Genomic DNA, 20,632 nt, shown 5'->3' on the forward strand with positions numbered 1-20,632 from the left:
CAGGTTATCTCAAGCATCAGAATTGCAGATTTGCAGACAAGTATTTACACAGAAAATGCTTGTCTGCCTACCCAACTGGAGAGCCAGGGAATGTCAGATGATTTAGGTGACCAATTGTAGTGAAGCAGCACTGCTTGAGTTAAGGGTATCTGAGATCAATTGCAGTCACAAAAATGTTAAGAAAAACCTGCCAGGAAAAAAGGAGATTAGTGAGCAAACCAAGGAAAAGGTAGTTTCTCAATGGATATTTTCCAAGTGCAGTGGATATAAATTTTTTTAAATTGTTACTTTCAGATTCTTCACTTAGCTCTGTTACCTTGCTTCTCAGTCATTTGCTTTATCTTGCATTTGTTTAAGAAGGAATTTGATTCAGGATTTATATTCGACTGGCTTACACATGCTGCAGCATATGTATCTCCATATCCAAAACAATAACAACAACAGCAAAAAAAGCGCCTACATTTCCTTCTATTTCCTGGCTTGCCAATAATAAGAAGTCCCTGCAGAGAGGAGCTTGGCTGGTGGTGTTTTGTGATTTCTCAGATAACAAGAGCTTCACATTTCTGTGGAATTCCCATTTGCCAGTGAGCTGCTGCTGCTGCTGCCCTGATTGATATATGACTGCAATGGCACTTTTCCATTTGACATTCCCCCCCGCTCCCCCCCCCCCCCCCGCCTCTCTCTCTCTCTTAAACAACAGCCCTAACTTTTGTGTGTTGCAAATATAAAAGGCAAGCCATGTGACAGAGGGACAGAAGAACAAAAGCATTTGGAAGTAACAGGACGTCTTTTTAGCTCTCCGAAGATTTTGAGGGGAAGAAGGAGCAGTGCATTTTCCAAAGGTAAGCACACAAATATATTCCTCCAGGTTTTGAGTACTACAGGGACTTAAAATGAGCTCTTAATCTCCTTATCTGACAAATGCATGCACTCCTTGTACCATTTTTAAAACTAAAATGTGTTGATATGGAATTGTATCTTTATCTCTCCTGACTGAAGAATGACTGTACGTGGTCAAATAGGTAGTCTGGTGTGCTTCTAAGTAACTTGGTTAAACGTCTATTGTCATGAGCATGCTGCGATCATGTCTGCAGGTCTGAGCTGGTCCTAGCTGTATGGCTTTGGAGTGAATGGACATGCTGGACTCTGCTCTGAATTCGAGAGAGCGGCGATATTGCCAGCACTGTCTTTGTCCCATTACAATAGGGCTCTGTGACCACAGTCAAGCCTCCTAGTTTAAAGCTGGACTGTTTACTTTTATCACTATTTATGCATGCTGTTCTCTTGCCAGTCATCTGCCAGAGTGCTTAGAATAATTTGAAACAACAGGCAATATTTATTTCTAGCTTTGTGTGTCATGCTTTGCAGGAGCACTCTTAATTTGCACATTATTATTTATCCAAACTTCTGGAAACCTTTCCTATGAACTGAACAGCACTGGTTACGGATCAGGACAGATTTAACATACACTGTTGGTTGACTGAAAAATAAGGAAAGCCACAGTGTTTGCCTTTGCTGTAATGCCGAGGGGTATATTTAGTAGGAAGCCGACTCTTGTCAGTGCAACTTGTAATGCAATGTGGCTGTGCAGTTGGTAGCTGACACAGGAGGATGCTGCAGGAACCCAGACTGCCTGCTGAAGGAGAGAGAGAGACTCTCCTCATTTGCTGGCAGATATTTCACTGTGTATCAGCATCAGAGGCACGAGCATAACTGTTCTCTCTGTCTTAGGGACAACAGAAGAGTTTACCTGGTTTGAGCCCAGTGATAAAGTGTAGTGTAACTGCAAGGCACAGGAACGGACACTACCCTGAGAAAGCCTGACTGAAGACAAAAGCCCTGTCTCCCTCCTAGGATTCAGGTAAGTGAATTCGTCCTATAAGAGTTCAAATGAATAGGTCCAGCAGCAAAAGAAAAGAGTAACAAAGATGAACCATGTGAAGACTAATCTCAGTTTGATGTTAACTAACTTTTAGCATCAGTAAGGCAGGCTCACACCGCGTATGGGGGGGGGGGGGGGGTGGGGGAGTGGAGCAGTAATTTTCTTGTGGCTAATCTGCATTTGCAAGACTGTGTGTTTGTGTTCTGACTCTTGTGGGACTGTCAGGCAGATTTCTTATCCTACCCCTCAAGTTCATTAACATTTCTCCCATAGCCTCCCCATGACACGTCTTATTTATTCTGCCTGGGACAGATGGCATGACAAATAACTTCTTAGGGTTTCTGCAGCTCTTTAAAGATAAAAAAAACAAAACAACCCTCCTATATGCTAAATGTTACTAACAGTTCCTAAAGCTTTGTAAATGCCCCAGTGGCTGATAGAGTTGCTCACCCAGGGGTGAGAACTTTGCATATTAGAAAAGCGCAGGCAAATGATTATTTAAAACTGACAGTGATTTGCTTCAAATCAGCTCCCTACTGCAAACCTATTTTCTGATAGAAGCAACTCAGCTGCCTGGTGGAGTCAATAAATGTGCATGTAATAAGCACAGTCCTGTTATTTGTCCCTCCTCAAAAGAACAGTTACATTTTGGAACTGTATTTCCTTCCTTCCTTCCTTCCCTCCCTCCCTCCCTCCCTCCCTCCTTCCTTCCTTCCCTCCCTCCTTCCTTCCTTCCTTCCTTCCTTCCTTCCTTCCTTCCTTCCTTCCTTCCCTCCCTCCCTCCCTCCCTCCCTCCCTCCTTCCTTCCTTCCTTCCTTTTTTCTTCTTTCGTTCTTACGTTTTCTTTCTTTCTCTTTCTTTCTTTCTCTTTCTTTCTCTTCTTTCTTTCTTTCTCTTTCTTTTTCTTTCTCTTTCTTTCTCTTTCTGTTTTTCTTTCTTTTTCTTTTTCTCCTTCCTTCCTTCCTTCTCTCCTTCCTTCTCCCATTCCTCCCTTCCTTCCTCCCTTCCTTTCTCCCTTCTTTCCTCCCTCCCTCCCTCCTTCCCTCCCTTCCTCCCTTCCTTCTCCTTTGAATTACTAATGATGTTCACTTTTGCTCAGGCTGTAGGACCTTACTCATATCTGTGAGCAGTTATGCACATGAATAATTCCCTCAGCCTAAATAGAACTATTTATTTGGTGAGTCATTACCAGCTTGAATCAGGGGTTCCTAATGTGACTTATATAGACATGCTCTTGATGGATTAATTAAATCTTATTTGCAATACTAGTACTGTAAGAAGATGCTTTAAGATTTTCCATTTAAGAGCAAATATGGAAGCAATAGGTATTTCAAGCTTATAAAATGGAATTTGATTTAGTGAAGTGGTATAATTAGGGACTGCTGCAGATTACTTAAAAGCTCAGATCTTTACCTGAATGTATCCCATGTAGGTTTCCTGGGTCTGCACAGCACCTGGTTTTGATCAGATGCATGTACATTGATGATTCTCACTTGCAGAGCGGGATACTTGTTACATGTAGAATGGGTACGGTTTACAGTAGCAATACCCCAGGTAGCTTCCTATGCATGGCTGATCTCCACAAAAGCCATCTGCCCCAACAGAATAATCTCTCACATGCCATTGAGGCTTGTGACAGCGTTTTGCTTGCTTGAGTTGCCAGGATAGCAGTCTTTTGTGCCCTGGTGGGAGGAAAGAGAGCTAGCTCCTTAGGGGCTTGTATTGATGCCTTTGTTGACTCATTTGGCAGGGACTCTTCCTGGAATCAGCTTCATTTCCCCTAGGACCAACTGTGTCCCCTTCCTGGCCTGGCTGCTCTCAGATGCACTAGGAAGCACTCAAGGTTGTTCTTGGACCTCGAAGTGAGTTGACTATCCGTGGTGCAAAACTTGCATGAAGCCGCTGAGACTTTTGTTTTTGCAACAAGCCTGGTGGGTTGTTTGTTTAACTGAAAAAAAAAAAGAGAAAAAAAAAATTATTTTTTTTTCCCAAACACTACTCTTGTCATTACAATTACAAATATTAGGTAGTTGTATTACAAATACTAGAAATTCCTCTGCCTCAGATGAGTGTGAGGAAAGACTTGTCTCTATGAGTTTTAGAGAAGTTTTGCTACATGAGACTGTGCACAGTCCCATGTTATTTGAACAATCCACCTCTTGAGTGTGGCTGGAAGTGGCCACATCAAAGAAAGACCTAGAGACCCTGTGGCAGGCAGCTACAGGGTAACTTGCTGTGGTGAAGGATTTTCCCTTAACCCTATCAATTGAACTCTGAGTCCTAAGAGTTTATATCCCTTCCAGAAACTTTAAAAATAAAACCCTTGCAACTGTAACCCTCCCATACATAACAGGTCCTTTTGCTGAGCCCAGCTAAACTTTTGCCCTCTGTGATATCTTGTTCCACCGGATCATTGTCAGTTGTGTAAACATGTGTTTCTTTTCATCAGTGTTAAATGTGCAGCCTCTCAGCTCCCCTGCCCTTCTCCACGTCCTGTATCTCGGGATGGGGTGAGTAGCCATGCCCAGATTGCTTTTTTTTCTGCTGTCTTGCTTCCTGCTCGACAGCCCTTTCATTGAAACTCAGTTCAATGGCAGAAGAAAGGTTTAGTTGGGTCAGGTTAGCTTGGGTGCCTGAGTCTCCCTGGTCAGGAGTCCTCCACTTTGCTCACACTTCTGCCCATGCATATGAAGAGATGTTTCAGTGTCTGCTGACTGTGATCAGCTGTTATTTCCTTTTTATATGTGTCAGAGGGGAACATATTAAAATTTCTCAGTAGTGGTATGTTAGGAATCCCTCTGATGCCCCACCTCTAACTTAGCAGAACAATAAAAGCAAGGTTGTAGTAAGCCTTTGAGCAGCTGGCTGTCTATATATTCCTCCTTTTTTCACATAATCTAATTCAGACTATTATCTGGGTAGCTGTGGCACTACCACTTCCAGACACCATTAGGCTTTGTCCTGTTTGCCGGAATTTCATTGCGTGGCATGGAGTTCCTTTCTAGCATAGAGAAGTGTAGCCTTTCTTCTGGTGTCCCGGGTAGCAAGCTGCTGGTGCCATGGAGACACTGGTCCTAGGAATTCCATTGCATCACCAATTTTCAGCTTCTCTTTGTTATTTTTCTACTTGCATCAATCATTGTTACAGCTTACACTTGTCACATTTATGTGCTTATTATTACTGAGCTGCAAACTGTGTCGGTCTGGCAGTGTGGAGGCAGCACAGGTTATGTTGCCCTTTAAGACATGTGAATTGAGGATCTGAGTTAATGCCTCAGCTCTGGTTTGGCAAAGGTTAAGCATACCATGGCAGTGACAATCGCATTACTGTCATAGCAGCACGCTCAAAGAGAGTGGGACCTAGGAGAACGCTGTTTCCCTTGTTAGAAGACATTAAATTGTTACCATGAGCCAAATATTTAGGTTCCCTAATTATCAGAGGCTGAGGTATATGGACGGCGGTCTGAATTTTGAATGTGTATAAAAGAAGAAAGGATTTTGCCCTTCGGGTCAGGGAAGAGGCAACATGCCCTTCAATGATGTGCTATCTCCAGCATGCATAGCACTGTCTGCTGGTGCCAGTGGCAGGGATGTCTTTGCTTAGTTTTAAAGAATAAGAAACCCATTGCTATTGCTGCATCTACTGACCACTACAGTCCCTTGTGTTCTCTAGAAAATATGCAAAAGACAGAATAAAAACTGCCCACCTGCTTGTAACACACTCCAACAGGTAGAGGACATGCCTGAATGCCCTAGGCCTCTCAGCAACTTGTAATTTGGCCAAGAGTCATTTTGCCTCATGTTGGGTCATAAGACTAAAGCAGAGGTAATACTGGAGCAAATGCTATAGCTAATGCTTTGCTGTGAATATCTGCACTTTACCCAGTGGCCACCTTTGCTGGTTTGCCTGTTGAGAGGGATGGGCAACCCTACTTAGCTCAGCTCTGCACCTGGTGTTTCAGTGAGGAGTGATCCCATCCGGCACTCTCTGGATGAGCAAGTGGAAAACTGTATTCCTCTTAATTCCTGTCTCAGACTCAAGACCATGACTATTCTGATATTCGGCGAGACACAAGAATAAAGAAAGAACCTAAGGCTGGCATCACCTCACCATTAAATGTCTCTACTAGCTCATTAGAGAGAGATCCCATGCATGCCCTTAATCAATCTATTTAAAGTTTCCTGGAAGCAGGAAAAGGAAAGAACAAAAATACAAGCGCTCTTTTGTCCGCCAGTAGTTATTCTTTGCAAGTATATTAAAAACCTTTTCTCCATGTTGCCCTGTCTGCTGGCAGGGTGCCAGCTTGCAGTACCCACTAGAGTTTGTTATTTCAACCACCGAGCAGGAAGGTGCTGTTAGCTCCCCCTCTCCTAGCTACCTGAAGGACTGGAAATGTTCTTGGAAACTTCAAAAGGAGAGGGAAACTCAGCCAGCTCAAGTGCTGTTCAGCTTAATTTGTTCCACCTCATGCATCGGGTCCCTGCTGAGTGAACACTTATGGGAGCCTTGCACAAGTTGCCCCATCAAAGCCTGGGGAACCAGTCCCATGCATGCTCATCCCATGCCTACTCATGCTCCAAGGGTGCTTGCAGCAATGTGTTTTTCCATTACATTTGCTGCAATTACTATGTTATTTTTTATGCTTCAAATATGATGGTCTTTCTATTTTTTCAGTCTGCTTACAGTCACAGATATTCATCTCCTGAAACACTAAGAGACTTAGCGAAGCCTCACAGCAAGAAATGATGTGCAGGAGTTTCTCTCAAATACCATCAGCGTGTTTGACATTTCTGACTGCTCAGAGGTAGTGTCTATTTTATCTACTTGTTTTTTATGGGACAATAGTCCACAGCTGCTGGCTGGCAGGCAGTAGGACAGCACAGCTTCAGCAGGACCAGAAGATGTGCTCCTCTCCTATGAACACAAGGTGAAGAGGCTTGAGGCCCTTCTTTTGAGCCTGTTTCCTACTGTTTTTTTCCTTTCCCTCTCCTCTTGCCCACCTGCTGTTGCCAGCTTGTGCCAAGACTGTGTGTTGTGTACCTTCCATGCAGGTGAACACTACCCTGCAACCTACCGTGCAACAGGGGGATGAAGTACCTGTACAATGGGTGAGAACATTTCCCTGTGTGTCAGAGGGGACAAGCTTCCACACAGCTGGGTGTCAGCAGGGCAAACGCTCATTTGGCACAATGAGGCCTTGGGCAGGCTTTTCAGTTACTTACACCTGTAAGGATCTCACTCAAAGTGTTTAGTTTGGTATTTGCCCTGTCTCGGGAGGTGAAGGAACCTGTTCATGTGCTGCATGGAGACATTTCACAAACAACTGGAGTTCCCTGTGTTCACCTGCTACTTCACAGTTGCCACGTGGCTGCTCGGTGACTTTGTCAGGTGTTTTGAAAGGCAGCTGCAGAGCACAGAGAGGATTTTGATAGCATGTATAGGACGCCAGCCACTTCACTGCTGGAACAGAGAAGACCACAGTAAAATAACTAGATGAGAAGACAGCTACATTTATTTACAGAGCTAAAACACACACTGGAGCTGATAAAGCCTCTAAGTTTTCAACAGAAAGCAGGATCAGGCATAGCATCTTAGGTGGTCTCTCCTACTAGATAAACTGTTCTCTTAAATTGCTAAGTCACTTGTACAATTTTGTCCCATAGCACACAGTGCTTCCCAAGAGGTTTCCAGGCATGGTGCCGGTGGCTGTGGGAACTGAAAGACTTCTGAGTACTGTGGAGGCTGGAGGAGGTCTGAGAATAGATCTCTCCATGCGATGTGGCTGCAGGGCTGAAGAGCCACTACAATGGGGTTTAATGTGCCAGCACAGATGTGTCCTTAGAGCAAGACTTGAGCTCCAGATACAAAGAACAAAGCATGGCTTTGGGACACAGGTACCCCTTCACAAGGGTAGCCCAGGCAACAGTGCAGTCCAGCTGCTGCTGTCATCTGGTAGCTCTGGTGGAGCATGGAATAGCTCTAGGGGCCCCTCAACTGACAGGCCAGCTGAGGTCCTGGCAACTTATTGCAGGAGCAGAAACAATGGTTCCTCAAGTACCCTGAAAGCACAGATCCATCATTCAGAAATCCCCAGCAGTGGGGACATGACAGCACTACCCCATGCCCAGAGGATGATTGTTCCTCCTTGCCTTCCCATCCCCATCCCTTTCATAGCCCTCCTCATAGAGAGTTTAATCCTGCAGAACAAATCCTGGTATAACCTGACAGTGTAGTTTGCCCAACAGCCATTTCCACTTCAGTCTAGATCTTGGAGCACAAAACCCCCACATCCTCATCTTTCTGGCCTAAACTTTTCCAGGCTGGGTAAAGTTCTTCAGAAATTTGGTTTGGTCTCATGAAGATCTTTGTGGCTTTTTTCTCCAAACAGCAGCTCCAAACTACACACACATACACATATGTATACACATACATGGTTAGCAACACTCTTTTAGGACTGGAGTTTGGAGAAACTGAGTAGTCTTGTAACTCTTCTGTTTACATAAAAAATACAGAATGGGGGAACCACATGGTAGGATCCAAGTAATTGTGTTTACTAAATATGCACAGCGTGCAAGGCCAGGCTTAGTTATATATACACACTGCTGCTCTAACGGCATTTTGGCAGCCTCCAAAACATAAAAGGCAGTGAATGACTTGAATTGTACCCTCATTGTCAAGCAGGAGTCTCAAACAGACAAAATGCACATCAAATGGAGGCCAGGCTGAACATACGTGCATGCCTAATTCAGGGGGCTCGGGAGCAGGGAACAGCTAAGTAGAAATACACTATAAATGAGCTTTTCCATTGCTCCCTTCCTACCTTCCAGGGTAAAAGCGGTACAGATCCAATAGACCTTTGGAGAATTGCTCAGCTCTTTATTTTTTCCAAGATACATAGCAAAAAGGGAATTTCTGTTTATGTTCTCACAAAGTGACTGGCTAAATAATTCCAGATGATGGAATTTTCTTCTGTCCTTAAAGCAAAACAAAATCTTAACCTTCACCACTCTCTAAATGATATTAAGACTATTAAAAAAAATCTTTATTTCAACATTCAAAAGCAGTTAATAATAACGTGAAGTTGGAAAAATAACCCTAATTCTACCCCTATGTCCATGTGCAATACAGTCTGGGATTGTATGTTCATACGGTCTTTCTTTGAGATATCTTCCATATTTTACTGAAGTTTTTAGGGAACAGCTGTAGCAGTTTTAGGTAACAGATGTAACAGCTTTTAGCATGTTATGTCTTTATGAATTCCTGAAAATTAGTTATATGGAAAAGATACTATAAGCCTATTACTGACAACATGTAATGTCCGTATCAGTGAATTGTGAAAAAACAGGAAGTAGTGGCTTTCATCCACTGTTAGACCAAATATTTCTGTAGCCAGTTTTCAGCCTGAGTACATGAAGTCACCTTTGCATCTTTTTCTTTAATGAATGTTGTAAAGAGAAGCATTTTAGCTTCCTTTTTGTTAGCCTGGGAAATGAGCTGTTTACTACAGTTTTTCACATGAAAACAAATGAAGGGAAAACCAGCTTAAATAAAAGAAAAAAGTTCTATGTGAAATTGTTGATTTTTATTTTAAAAATGTATTTTTCAAATGAAACAAAATGTTATCGTAAGTGTAGCTATAGTGATTAATGATTATAGGTGCTCTTGTTTCTGGTTTTAGACAGAAGGATAAACTGGAAGCTACATATATGACTCGATACCGTAGAATTTTATAATTTCAGACAGCATTTCAAAGAGAATACAACCTTGTTTAGAACAAACAACAACAACGAAAAATAAACCAAACCAAAACCCAAGCCCAAATAACAGAGTGTTAATTTGGAGGGAAATATCACTGTACAATAGCAGCTGGAAAGGGAAGATGTCATAAATGTCATGTCAACATACAGTGATGTACCTGAGTGAAGATAGACTTTTTTGCACAATCAAAAATATGCACACTAACTTCTATATGTTTAAATGTACCTGTGAGACTTTTTTTCCCATGTATCTCAGTTACATATGGCTTATGTATTTGAAAAATGTATTTGTATACTTCACATATGTATGTTAAGAGATACTGGCATGTGCAAACAGCCCAGTGTTGTCTGCAGTCCTGCTTCCAATACCTACACATGCACTTTGGCAGTATGTCTGTCAACAACTGTACATAGATTCTTTACAAAATATGGATCCGATTTACATCTGTAGTCTCTCTTTTTACTAACAAATATGTGATAATAGTACTTTTTTGTTCTTTCAAAGTTCTGTTGATAAACCCTGCTGCATTTCTTTGTCAGGGAGGTACTGGGGAAATTTTAAAAGATTGTGAAAGTGTTGGTACTTTTTGTATTGTGCTGTGCTTACCCTGAAGAAGGTACAGATGTCTTCCTTTTCTCACATTTTTCCCCACTTCTTTCCAGCTTTTTCAAAGTGTTTTCATGAGGCAGACTCTATGTCATTCAATTATTTCCTGAAGAAAACTAGAGAGATAAGCTTTTGAAAACTGAGCCACGACTCCGGATTTCTCTCACTGTATTAAATCATACTGATCAAAACCATAGAAAGATATAGAAGCACAAAATTAACAGTGGGACGGAGAGAGTGGGAAATGGGGATCCCTGGACATAATATTACAAGAGCTGAGACTGTCCAATATCAAGCAAATTTATTTGGACAGAGAAAGAATTACTGGGTGTGTAATACTGATTAACTATGCTGGAGAGAGACCTTGCCAAGCAGCATGTTTTGGTCAGCCTCTTTCTAAAGAAGAATAGGAATGTAGGTAAAAGGTTAAATATAAAAAAAAAAAATAAAAGTGCATCACTCCTCCTGTTAGCTAATGCTCGGGCATCATCTGCATGAACCAGAGTAGTACAGTTCCGTTCTGGGAAGAAGTCCCGGTTCCCATGACCAAGAGATTTTTCTTACCCTCCTAAAATGTTTGGAGAGATATTTATTGACGTGCACGAGACTGTGCATAAATGTATCCAAGATCCTCAGTGTTAGTGTTTTTTAAGCTCCTTATACTGCAAAGACATAGCATTTGTTTAATGCCATATACATCGAAAAACATTTGCTTGAGGAAAATATACCAGGCTCTGTCACTTCAGCCCGGCTTGGATGAACTCTTGAAGTGTTTCTCACTGCTATGCACTCCTCTCACAACAGTGTTTGAGCAAGCTATAAAGCAGTACACAAATCATCAAGCACTCTGGTGGGGAGGCCTTGTAATTTCAGGCTGTTTGGGAGATGAGTATCGGTTTAGAGTATTGCCAGCAAACCAGAAAACAGTTTGGAAAGAGGCTTGTATAAGGCAATAAAGGCACACATCAGCTCTTTAAATAGGCAAGAGGCTCTGGGGAAGCAATTCTCTGTGATTAGGGAACTGTTCTATCATAAGTTTCTTCAGAAAGTTCTCATGCTTTTAAGTTTACTTATGACTATCCTTTGCTTCATCAGGTTGTATTTAGGTGAATAATTTATAGCTTTTTCAAGCTACAGCTGTTTCTAGAAAAAGAGAAATTAAATCACTCATTTGAGATTACAGGCTTTGTGAGAAGGATCAAGGGGCTGTGATGAAGCAGATGCAGGAGATACCCCCATTTCCCTGCTGGCACAGAGCTCCAGGCAGCAATTTCAGGGGCTGTCCTGAACGTGTTTTCTGGGGGATCTCCTGGTCTCCAACATGCACTAGAAATCCGGATGTCTGGGTGGATATACACGTGACTCCACCTGCATACGTTGCTTTTTTTTTTTTCCCAACTGGCAGCTGGATATTATGGAATCCATAATATTTGGATGTTATGGAATATAGTGTATTTTTCAGATGCTGCTTTTTAATTAATGGGGAAAAGACTGACAGTGAGCGAGTGCAGCCTGATGAGAAACCAAGTAAGGCATGCTCACCTGCCTGTGTCTGAGTTTGGAAGTCAGGAGGGCAGGGCCGCCAGAAACATAAGTAGTGCTCCGTGCAGTGCAGGTCAGAGCTCAGCAAGATTCCTGGGGACCACTTTGCTCATGCCTGGACTCAGACCCTCAGCATCCCTCCATCCTGGGGTTTCCTTTGTCCTTGCAGGAGGCCTACATACAGGCTCTAAGGCCAGAGGTCAATCTGCCTTCATCCTTCCCATGCGCTACCTAGGAAAGAAATTTCCATCTGTAATGCAGGAGGCAGCCTAGCTTTGCCCCCTTGGATGCTTTGAGTGGATACATAGTTCTTTCAATTTGCAGAAATCTCAGATGTCGATCCAAATCACCAGTTTTGAGGGTCATCAGATTAGGTGAAAAAGATTAGCATTACACCACTTGTACTGTTAAAAGTCAAAAGGTTCTCCCTGGTGAAATGATAGAGCAATGCTTAAAGTAACAGGCCCTTAACATGCTCTCCCTAATGCCATATACTTGCTTACTGTGGGAGTGATGCTCACTTAGAGCATGTATTTTGGCTAGCAAAAATCCTGCGTACTTTAGTATTATTTATGTCTGTTTTAATTCAGAGGTCTTTTTGATCAGGATTGTGATTGATGTTGTTTTTACTCCAGCTATGCAGGAGATTCTTTGACGGATTACAATTTCAGCAAACTACAAGCTGAGAAGAAGAATGACAGCTAAGACACTTAAACCAGACTTTTCACCATCCTGGAAAGGAACTGGCCTCCAGTATTTGGAGTTTTTTTAATGCTCTGCCTCCCTCTGCTGTTATCAGCGAGAAGTTCCTCGACAATGGGAAATCATGTACTTGCGGCTTCGATTTCCATGCTTTCACTCCTGGCGATGATGGGAGATGCAGACAGTAAAACAGACAGCTCCTTCATGATCGACCCCGATCCCAGCCGGTGTATGAGGCATCACTATGTTGACTCCATCAGCCACCCGCTCTACAAGTGTAGCTCGAAGGTAAGGATTTCCCTTACCCCCTCACAGCTGGGTGCTGCATTGACATTGTTAAAATGAGCCATTTGGGATGATTTTCTCTGCACAAATTCCTTACTACCAAAATCTAGTTGCAAAGACATGTAGATGTTGAGACATGTGTGTGTACATTAGAACTGGCACTGAAGAGAAAGGCTCTTGACTCTCTTTTAACCTTTTCAAAAGGAGATACACGCCATGATGGTAAAGCTAATGTGCTAAATAATAATATTCAAAGGAGCACGCTGGGGACCCAGCCACTGGTGCCAAGGAGATGGGCTAGTTTGGAAGTTTAGATCATCCCAGTCACCCTGTCCTTCAACTGAGTCTTTAATCTAGAATATGTAAATTTACAAATTTTGAGGTGAAATACAGAGATAAAGAATCAAGCTGTAAAATAGTAGTGAAAATAAAATGCAAAAAAACAGTGCTACTTTTTTCCCCTATTTAGTTTCAAGGCCTTTGTTTTCACACAAAATGACAATCAGATGTTTACTGTCAGGGTTAGAAACAGAATGAAATAAAAGATTGCCTTTCATTTGAGATTTTAAGCCTGAATATTTTTCTGTCAAAATGGTTTAGCAGCCTGCACATGTACCCTACTGTCATCTATTTCATTGTGTGGAGGAAAAGAATGGAGAAAAACAATGAAAAAGTCCTTACTGGTACTTTTTTTTTTTTGTCCTAATTTGTTCTGGCTGAGGTAACACATACTGTACATTCAGATGTACAGCCTCCAACTGGCCCATTTCTCTGTCCTGCAGAAAGTAGCTTGCCTTATGCACCCACATCCCTGGATTAATGAAAGAGACCAACTGCCAGCACCAATGTTTTTGCCAGCCCTGTGCTGGGTAAGAGAGCAATGGGAGACAGGTATGTGATGGGTTTCAGGACAAAAGGGCTACTTAATAGCAGACCCCAGGAGTGGTGATCCTGAGAGGATTTCCAAGGGGGGAGGATCCATGCAGTTCAGATGGGTGCAGCACCAGCTGAGAAGACCAACAGATGCCTTTGTGTGCAGAGTTACTTGCTTCCCGTGATCAGCACAGGGGTGAGGTAATACCAGAGGTAGTCGCAGGCCATAAGAATTAAAATAAAGCACAGAGAGAAGCATCAACAGAAAATAAGACCTGTTCAGTGCAATGTGAATCTTCAGTGGGGCTTGCCCTGTGCCTGCTCTGGAGAGGGGCTGACAGCCACAAAATGGGGCACTGGGGAAAGCCCCTCTCTGCTTACACTGGTCTCACAGCAGTTCTGCCTGACCAGTTTGGCATAACCATGGCTAATCCACACTGTTGGGAAATCAGACGTTTGCCCTACTGCTTCTGAGTTCGAACAGTAACCTCATGTACTACTTGATCCCCCTCTGCCCTCTACACTCTGGGCTGCCACAGACATCAGATAGAGGGTTATTTTTCTGAGGAAAAGAGGAAGGGAGGGATGCAAGGAGAGAAAGAGAAAAAGAGAGAGAGAAAGAAAGAAAGAGAGAGAGAAAGAGAGAGAAAGAAAGAGAGAAAGAGAGAGAAAAAGAGAGAGAAAGAGAGAGAGAGAAAAAAAGAGAAAGAAAGAGAAACGGACAGAAAAATTTCTTACTATCCATAGTGACACTGAAAAGCAATCAGGCCTTTAGGATTGGGACTGATAGATATGAGAACACAGAATGCATTGTAATGAAAACCACATTATTTCAAAACTGAGCTTTAAGAAAAAAGCTGTTGACATAAACATTTGTAACGGACTGCAAAAATGTCAGTGATTTTTTTTTAAATTCAAGCCTTCAATGGAAATCATGTTTAAAAATATTATCACATCTCTTGGCTTGCCAAATTCTACAACGGTTTCAGGAACAGTTTTTTAACAACACTGTAAGTTGTATGGACTTTCTTATGAAGTGGAAAATGAAAACAGTTTCCATACAAAGCAAAATAGTTTTGACATATCCTAGAAAACTTCTGTTTGTTAAATCAAGCTCCTTTTTTTTTTTTGAGGTCTCAGGGATCTGAATCACCCTGGTAGACATATGGCTTCTGTTCTGGATCTAGCATATAAACACAGACCAATATTGGACTTGCTAATGAAAATTAGATGCAATGTCTGTCCCTATATATATTGTGATAAAATATAAACAAGTTAAATAAAGGAACGTTCTGTGGGAGTAGCTGTGGGTATTGTGGTACCTCTTGTTTTCACTGAGTTTCCGTTGTGAAGCTTGGACTGCCAACTGATGTCAGAGACTTTGCCCTTTTTTGGCACTATACATTGGTTCCACCAAGCCATTCTTTTTCACTCCATATGTTTTCTCTTTTAGTGCAGCATAGAATTACAAAAGTTAAAAATGGCTTCAGAAATTGCAAGACATAGTATGTTTGCTGTCTGTCTTGGTTAAAAAAGGATTATGTCCACTGTGCTTCTATGTGGAGGCTGCCAATTGTACCCACATGGGAAGTAGTTTTGTTACGTTTGGAAACATCCATCCAATTTAATTTAATCATTAAAATCCCTCTTGCTTGTGACCTCAGGCAGATGTTGAAAACAGCTTTCCAAAGCCTTCAGAAATGTAGTCCATTACAGTAACAGAATGTATAAAAAAAGAAGGGTGGAAGAAGGTTATTTGTTCCTGAAAAACAGTGTTTTCCTTTGACTTCAAGGAAATGTTTGTATCAGCTGATGAGGTATTGCCTTTCCTGACTATACTGGATTCTGCTTGACCTCTGTCACAGTGACCTACTGGTCTTCATAGATGTGCTGGATTGCCTTGCCACGGCAACCAGACACTGCTAAATTACAGTATTGGCTGTCATAAGTGCTTCCTTCAGATGTGCCAGAAGTGTGTTACCGCTGACAGCCTTGCACTAAAGAGTCCATCCCAGACAGACACAGAGCAGATGAAGAAAGATTTAGCAAATATTTGATGATATACTCATGAGATAGCTCAGGAAATTTTCAGTAATGCTTGCTTGCATCCAGGCCACAGATAATGTGTAAAAGTCTGTTCTCAAACATCTCAGCCCATCTGCTTTCAGCCCTCAACTTGCTGCTGAAAAGTGTGGAAAAGAATCTATAAACACCATTAATAACAAACCACTTCACAGCTTCTGAATTTCCAGAATAGAGCTTGAGTGATCAGTCTAATATTGCCTCAGATTCAAGCTGCTGCTTTTTGTGACCTTCCAGATACCAACCTAGACTGATGACTTTAAGTAAGAAAACCTGTTCTTCCCTAGCTGCTCACAAACTAGACCCCCATGACTCTCATGCTGTAGCATGCTGTGCTTCTGGATCCAGCATCACAAGGTGACACACACAAGCTCACATGTGCAGAGGATCAGGGGAGCCAAGAGGCATGCATATCAGGTTATAAAATTCCCTCAGGTTTTTACTATATATATACCCACTGTATTATTGTGCTATGCCATCATAGCATTACTAATTATTTAGGCGATAATCTCTATTGTGCTATAGTATACGATGTAATCAGCAGCTGGTGCAATTGATTAAATGGCAAAGCAGAGCTTTTAAAGTACATGCTATTTCCAGCTCATTTGCACACTTGCCAAAATCTACTGGTGCTGTTCTGGTTTTATGAGGACGAGGAGGTTATATTTTGCTGAGAACTTCAGGTTAGCCCGGAAGTTTAGAAGCTATCAAAATGGGAAATCTGATTTTTTTTTATCCTTGAAAATTGAATTAATACCTATGGTACTGTGCCATTTGTCATCCAAACACGGGGCATAAACCCCACACTGTGTAATTTTACATGACATGAATACTGACCATACTCTTATGAAAACAAAATAAAACTTGAGTTTAATAAGCCTGAGTTTAAAATTAGTCTTCAAAGACTAATATATGTTTTTAAAGACAAGGCTTGCTAAGAAATTATAAATGTAGTTTCACATTGCAGAAATATTGATTGGGTTTACATTAGAAAGTTTTTATAGAAAGCTTTTATTAGAAAGCATTATAAGAAATGTATTGAGATACAGTTATTGTCATGTCAGATAATTCTACCTTATAATTACACTGCTGTAACTCTTCCATAGTCCTTAATCCTGCCCTTGGCTGTTTGTGGTTTTTTGGGTTCTTTTTATGTCTGGTTCCCCCCCTTCCCTGGCATTTCTGAAAGTACCTGAAGGTTCAGGAGCTGATGTGTGGCATAAAAAGTCCTTAGAATAACAGTACCAGAAATAACTAACTGTTCCAGCTTCAGAAGCATCAACCATTAGAAATCACCACCATATAGCAATGCATGCTGGCTTATTTGGGTTGAAATCATAGAATCATAGAAGTGTTGTTTTGGAAAGGACTCTGAACACCCCCAAAAGCAGTATGTGGCTTTTGCATTTCCCCTTTTGCCATCTCTGAGGAGTGTCTGGCTCTGTTGTCTTTGCAATCTTCAAGCAGTTGCCAGCTGCCATTGTAGTGCTTTTTAACCTCCTCTTCAGCCAAATGCTTGCGAATGGCCTGTGACAGATAGTGCTGGTGAACTGGTCAAAATGGGGGACCTAGCAAGAGCTGTCAAGATGATGGGAAGCAAACTAACTGTTTTGAATGTCCCAATCTGCTGTCTTCCCTTTGCAACACAGGCGGGATTAGATACCTGTGTAGGTCTTTACCAGCTGCCTGCATGTCACTATATGAAGTGAGTTTTGTTTACTAAGTGAAAAAAAGTGGATCTTTATCTATCAGTAACGCGGTGCTAGCACTGTAAAGATTGTCCGTTTCCCTGTTCTCATGTACATTAGATGCTGGTATTAAGGGGCTAGACATAGTTGATGATACATACAAAGCTGGGTTGTGGCTAAACAGTTGACATACGTGCTTGCAAGACCTGGAGGCTGGAAGTCAATTCAGCATGTGTAATGAAAGAAGCTCAAAGAGGTTTGACATCGTAAAATATTTGCTGTCACATCTGTAGTTATCCATTCAGCTTGTCTGGAAAAAACATGAGATGTGTAGCATGGTTAAAATACAATTTTCTTCCTTGGTTACAGGATGAAGTTATGACTACTTTCCTACCTCTGTCAAATTTTGACCTTGTTTGGATGATATAATAAGTTCATTTTGAAGTTTCTGTTGGTTAAGCAGAATTAGCTAATGTAGACTGAATATTTAATTACTCATGAAGGTATAAGAGTTTGTTCAAACTCTGTAACAGCTGTTACTACCTTGATAATTCCCACATTATTTTCAGAGTTTCAGAAGATACTTTCCATGTTTTCTATAGGGCTTAGAGGACTATCTATCTCCTTTGCTCAACAAGGTGTTGGGAAGGGGAGCAGGTGACTCCCTATGAGGTTTCCTTTCTTGGTGCCTCCTGTTGTGCAAGTTACCTTGTTCTGGTCATGGATTACTTAACTCAGAACCATGCAGCCTGTACTGCTTTTGGAAAATCTTACTTGTGAACCCCCATGTCTGGCAATGAGTTCATCTTGTTTACATTTTCACTCCCTTACACTATGCAGGGCATTTTATACACATACAACTGATGCAATTATATATATATATATATACACACACACACACATAATTTCAAATATATATTCAAGGTGATCTTTGTAAAAGGAAGGAGCTAGAAACTCACTCCTTTAGAAGCAATAAACAGTATCATATTTGTATTTGTACTGTACATGTTTATATATCTAAACATTTGAGACGCTTACTAGCCCTGAGGACCAGTCCTGCTGATCACCAATAAACAGACCCAAAACACTGGAAAACAATCCAACTGAAGTAACAATATGGTTGATGACTTAAGGGCTTGGCTGCCACAGATCTGGAGTCAGCAAGTCACAGTTGCAGTCACTATGCCTGGAAAGTCATGGAGTCCCAACGCCAGCTTTCAGAAAACCAACCCATTCTGGTCCTTATTTGTGTTGGTGCAGGGGATTTCAGGAGCGTTGTTTTTCCTCCTGCCCATGTTACCTCCTCTGCTCTCTCAGACACAGCTCAGGAGCAATGCACTATGTGGTGCTGGCTGCCCTAGCCAAGGTGTGGAGGGTGCAGCAAGCAGAGAAAGACCAGCCAGACTGGAAGGAGGTACCCATCTGCTGGTGTTAGCTATGTGCTGGCAGCCATGGGGGCATATTTCCTAACCTGTCTCTTTTCCTTTGCAGATGGTTCTGCTGGCTCGCTGTGAAGGCCGCTGCAGCCAGATGTCGCGCTCAGAACCGATGGTTTCTTTCAGCACTGTTCTGAAGCAGCCTTTCCGCTCCACCTGCCACTGCTGCCGGCCCCAGACCTCCAAGCTGAAGGCCATGCGGTTGCGATGTTCAGGGGGCATGCGGCTTACTGCCACCTACCGCTACATCCTCTCCTGCCACTGTGAGGAGTGCAATTCTTAGGGATGTACCTACCACAGCAGAGAGGGGACTGGGATGCTGCTGGTGGGGAAGGCTCCCAAGAAGTAATTCAATGTGAGGCCGATGTTCCCAGCGTACAATTGCAGCAAGGACAGCACTAACCAGGCTGGATTGGATCAGAGAGCTAAAAATGTCATGGGGCCCTGGATGGTACCACTACTGAAGTGTAGGTTGTGACAAAGGTGAAAGCACGAGGTCTTGTTTTTAAGAAGCCTTTTTTTCTGAAAGGATTTTTTTTGTGAGTTTCTTCTTTTTCAGGCTCAGCTCTGACTACAGAGAGGTGCTCTTACTTTAGGCCATGGGCAGCAGAAGAGAAAGAGAGGGAGGTCAGCCGGATGACAGCACAATGCTCTGAAAGTTGGCATTCAGACAGAGGATGAGCATCAGTTCCCACCCACAATCTCTTAACATATCAATTTATTCTCAGTCTCCTAGTTATATTTGCCTTCAAAACAAACTGTGTTGTTGGCGAGGGTTACCTGTTGCTGATCTAGCAGTCAAGCGCTGGATAACTTTAAGTGCAGTTTAGCAGAAATTACAAATAAATAATTGAAAAGTGAACTGAATATGCAATGTCATGCTGGGATTACCCAGCCCTAACCATCTGAAATTATTTGTAGTGTGCAGCATCAGAGTTCAGTGGCTGAGGGACCCTTGAGAAGTGAAAAATCATGAGACTCATTATGCCCCACTAAAAGCCTGAAATGTGACATGTCACATCTGTCACAAAAGCTATTATTCAAATGCTAAAAACTAATCAAAGATTAAAATAACATGTACTAAACGGAGTCTTTTCTTACCTTGGGTAGACCTGTTGATGTACAGAGACAGAGCCACCAAAATAATGACCAAACCTAGGACTTATTTTCATCTATACTCTATGCTATTCACATAATCATAGAATGGTTAAGGTTGGAAAAGCCCTTAAGATCATCTAGTTCCAACGCCCGTGCCATGGGCAGGGATACCACACACTAAACCATGTCACCGAAGACTCCATCCTACCTGGCCTTGAACATTCAAAACTTCCTTAGACAACCTGTTCCAGTGCCTCACCACCCTCACAGTAAAGAACTTCTTCCTTATATCTAAGCTCCTGATCAGGTGGTCTGGAACAGATCCCCACAGTAATACCCCCCAGCACTGTTCCCCCTTTGACCCTGACCCACAAACTCTCTGTTGATTGATCACCTGTCCCCAGAAAGAGTTCCATACTCTCCAGGCTATCCCTAACATAAATAGTTACTCCCCCTTCCCGTCTGCCTGGCCTGTCTTTCCTAAAGAGCCTATAACCTTCCATTCCAACACTCCAGTCATAGGAGCCATCCCACCATGTTTCTGCGATGCCAATGACATCATACCCCTGCAACCGTGTACATATCTCTATTTCCTCTTGTTTGTTGCCCATACTGCAGGCATTTGTATAGAGGCAACTGAGCCGAGCTCCAAATGAAGCCAACTCATTGGCTGGAACAG

At 42.2% G+C, this 20,632-nt stretch overlaps 1 protein-coding gene across 11 annotated transcripts; it reads left to right on the top strand.

The window, feature by feature from the left end:
* Nucleotides 1-185: 185 nt before the first annotated feature.
* On the top strand, nucleotides 186-19,940 carry NDP (norrin cystine knot growth factor NDP). 11 transcript variants are annotated; one of them, XM_065677099.1, is made up of 8 exons: nucleotides 186-229; nucleotides 732-842; nucleotides 1,732-1,861; nucleotides 3,633-3,744; nucleotides 4,332-4,392; nucleotides 6,558-6,687; nucleotides 12,425-12,779; nucleotides 18,911-19,940. In XM_065677099.1, exons 7-8 carry the CDS (start codon nucleotides 12,561-12,563, stop codon nucleotides 19,136-19,138), a joined length of 447 nt encoding a protein of 148 aa, XP_065533171.1. In that variant the 5' UTR covers nucleotides 186-229; nucleotides 732-842; nucleotides 1,732-1,861; nucleotides 3,633-3,744; nucleotides 4,332-4,392; nucleotides 6,558-6,687; nucleotides 12,425-12,560; the 3' UTR covers nucleotides 19,139-19,940. The 11 variants fall into 11 exon arrangements, with proteins under 11 accessions (XP_065533171.1, XP_065533174.1, XP_065533173.1 ...); XM_065677102.1 differs by lacking the exon at nucleotides 186-229 and adding an exon at nucleotides 2,982-3,059 and having other exon boundaries at nucleotides 492-842; XM_065677101.1 differs by lacking the exon at nucleotides 186-229 and adding an exon at nucleotides 6,935-6,991 and having other exon boundaries at nucleotides 492-842.
* Nucleotides 19,941-20,632: the final 692 nt, after the last annotated feature.

The sequence above is a fragment of the Lathamus discolor genome, chromosome 4 (assembly GCF_037157495.1).
Source record: "Lathamus discolor isolate bLatDis1 chromosome 4, bLatDis1.hap1, whole genome shotgun sequence".
Taxonomy (NCBI): Eukaryota; Metazoa; Chordata; class Aves; order Psittaciformes; family Psittacidae; genus Lathamus; species Lathamus discolor.

Excerpts from the sequence above, each read along its gene's own strand:
- NDP (XM_065677099.1), top strand. The coding sequence starts at position 12,561 with ATGCTCTGCCTCCCTCTGCTGTTATCAGCGAGAAGTTCCTCGACAATG. Across the intron at positions 12,780-18,910 it reads TCTACAAGTGTAGCTCGAAG|ATGGTTCTGCTGGCTCGCTG; the intron begins GTAAGGATTTCC and ends TTTCCTTTGCAG.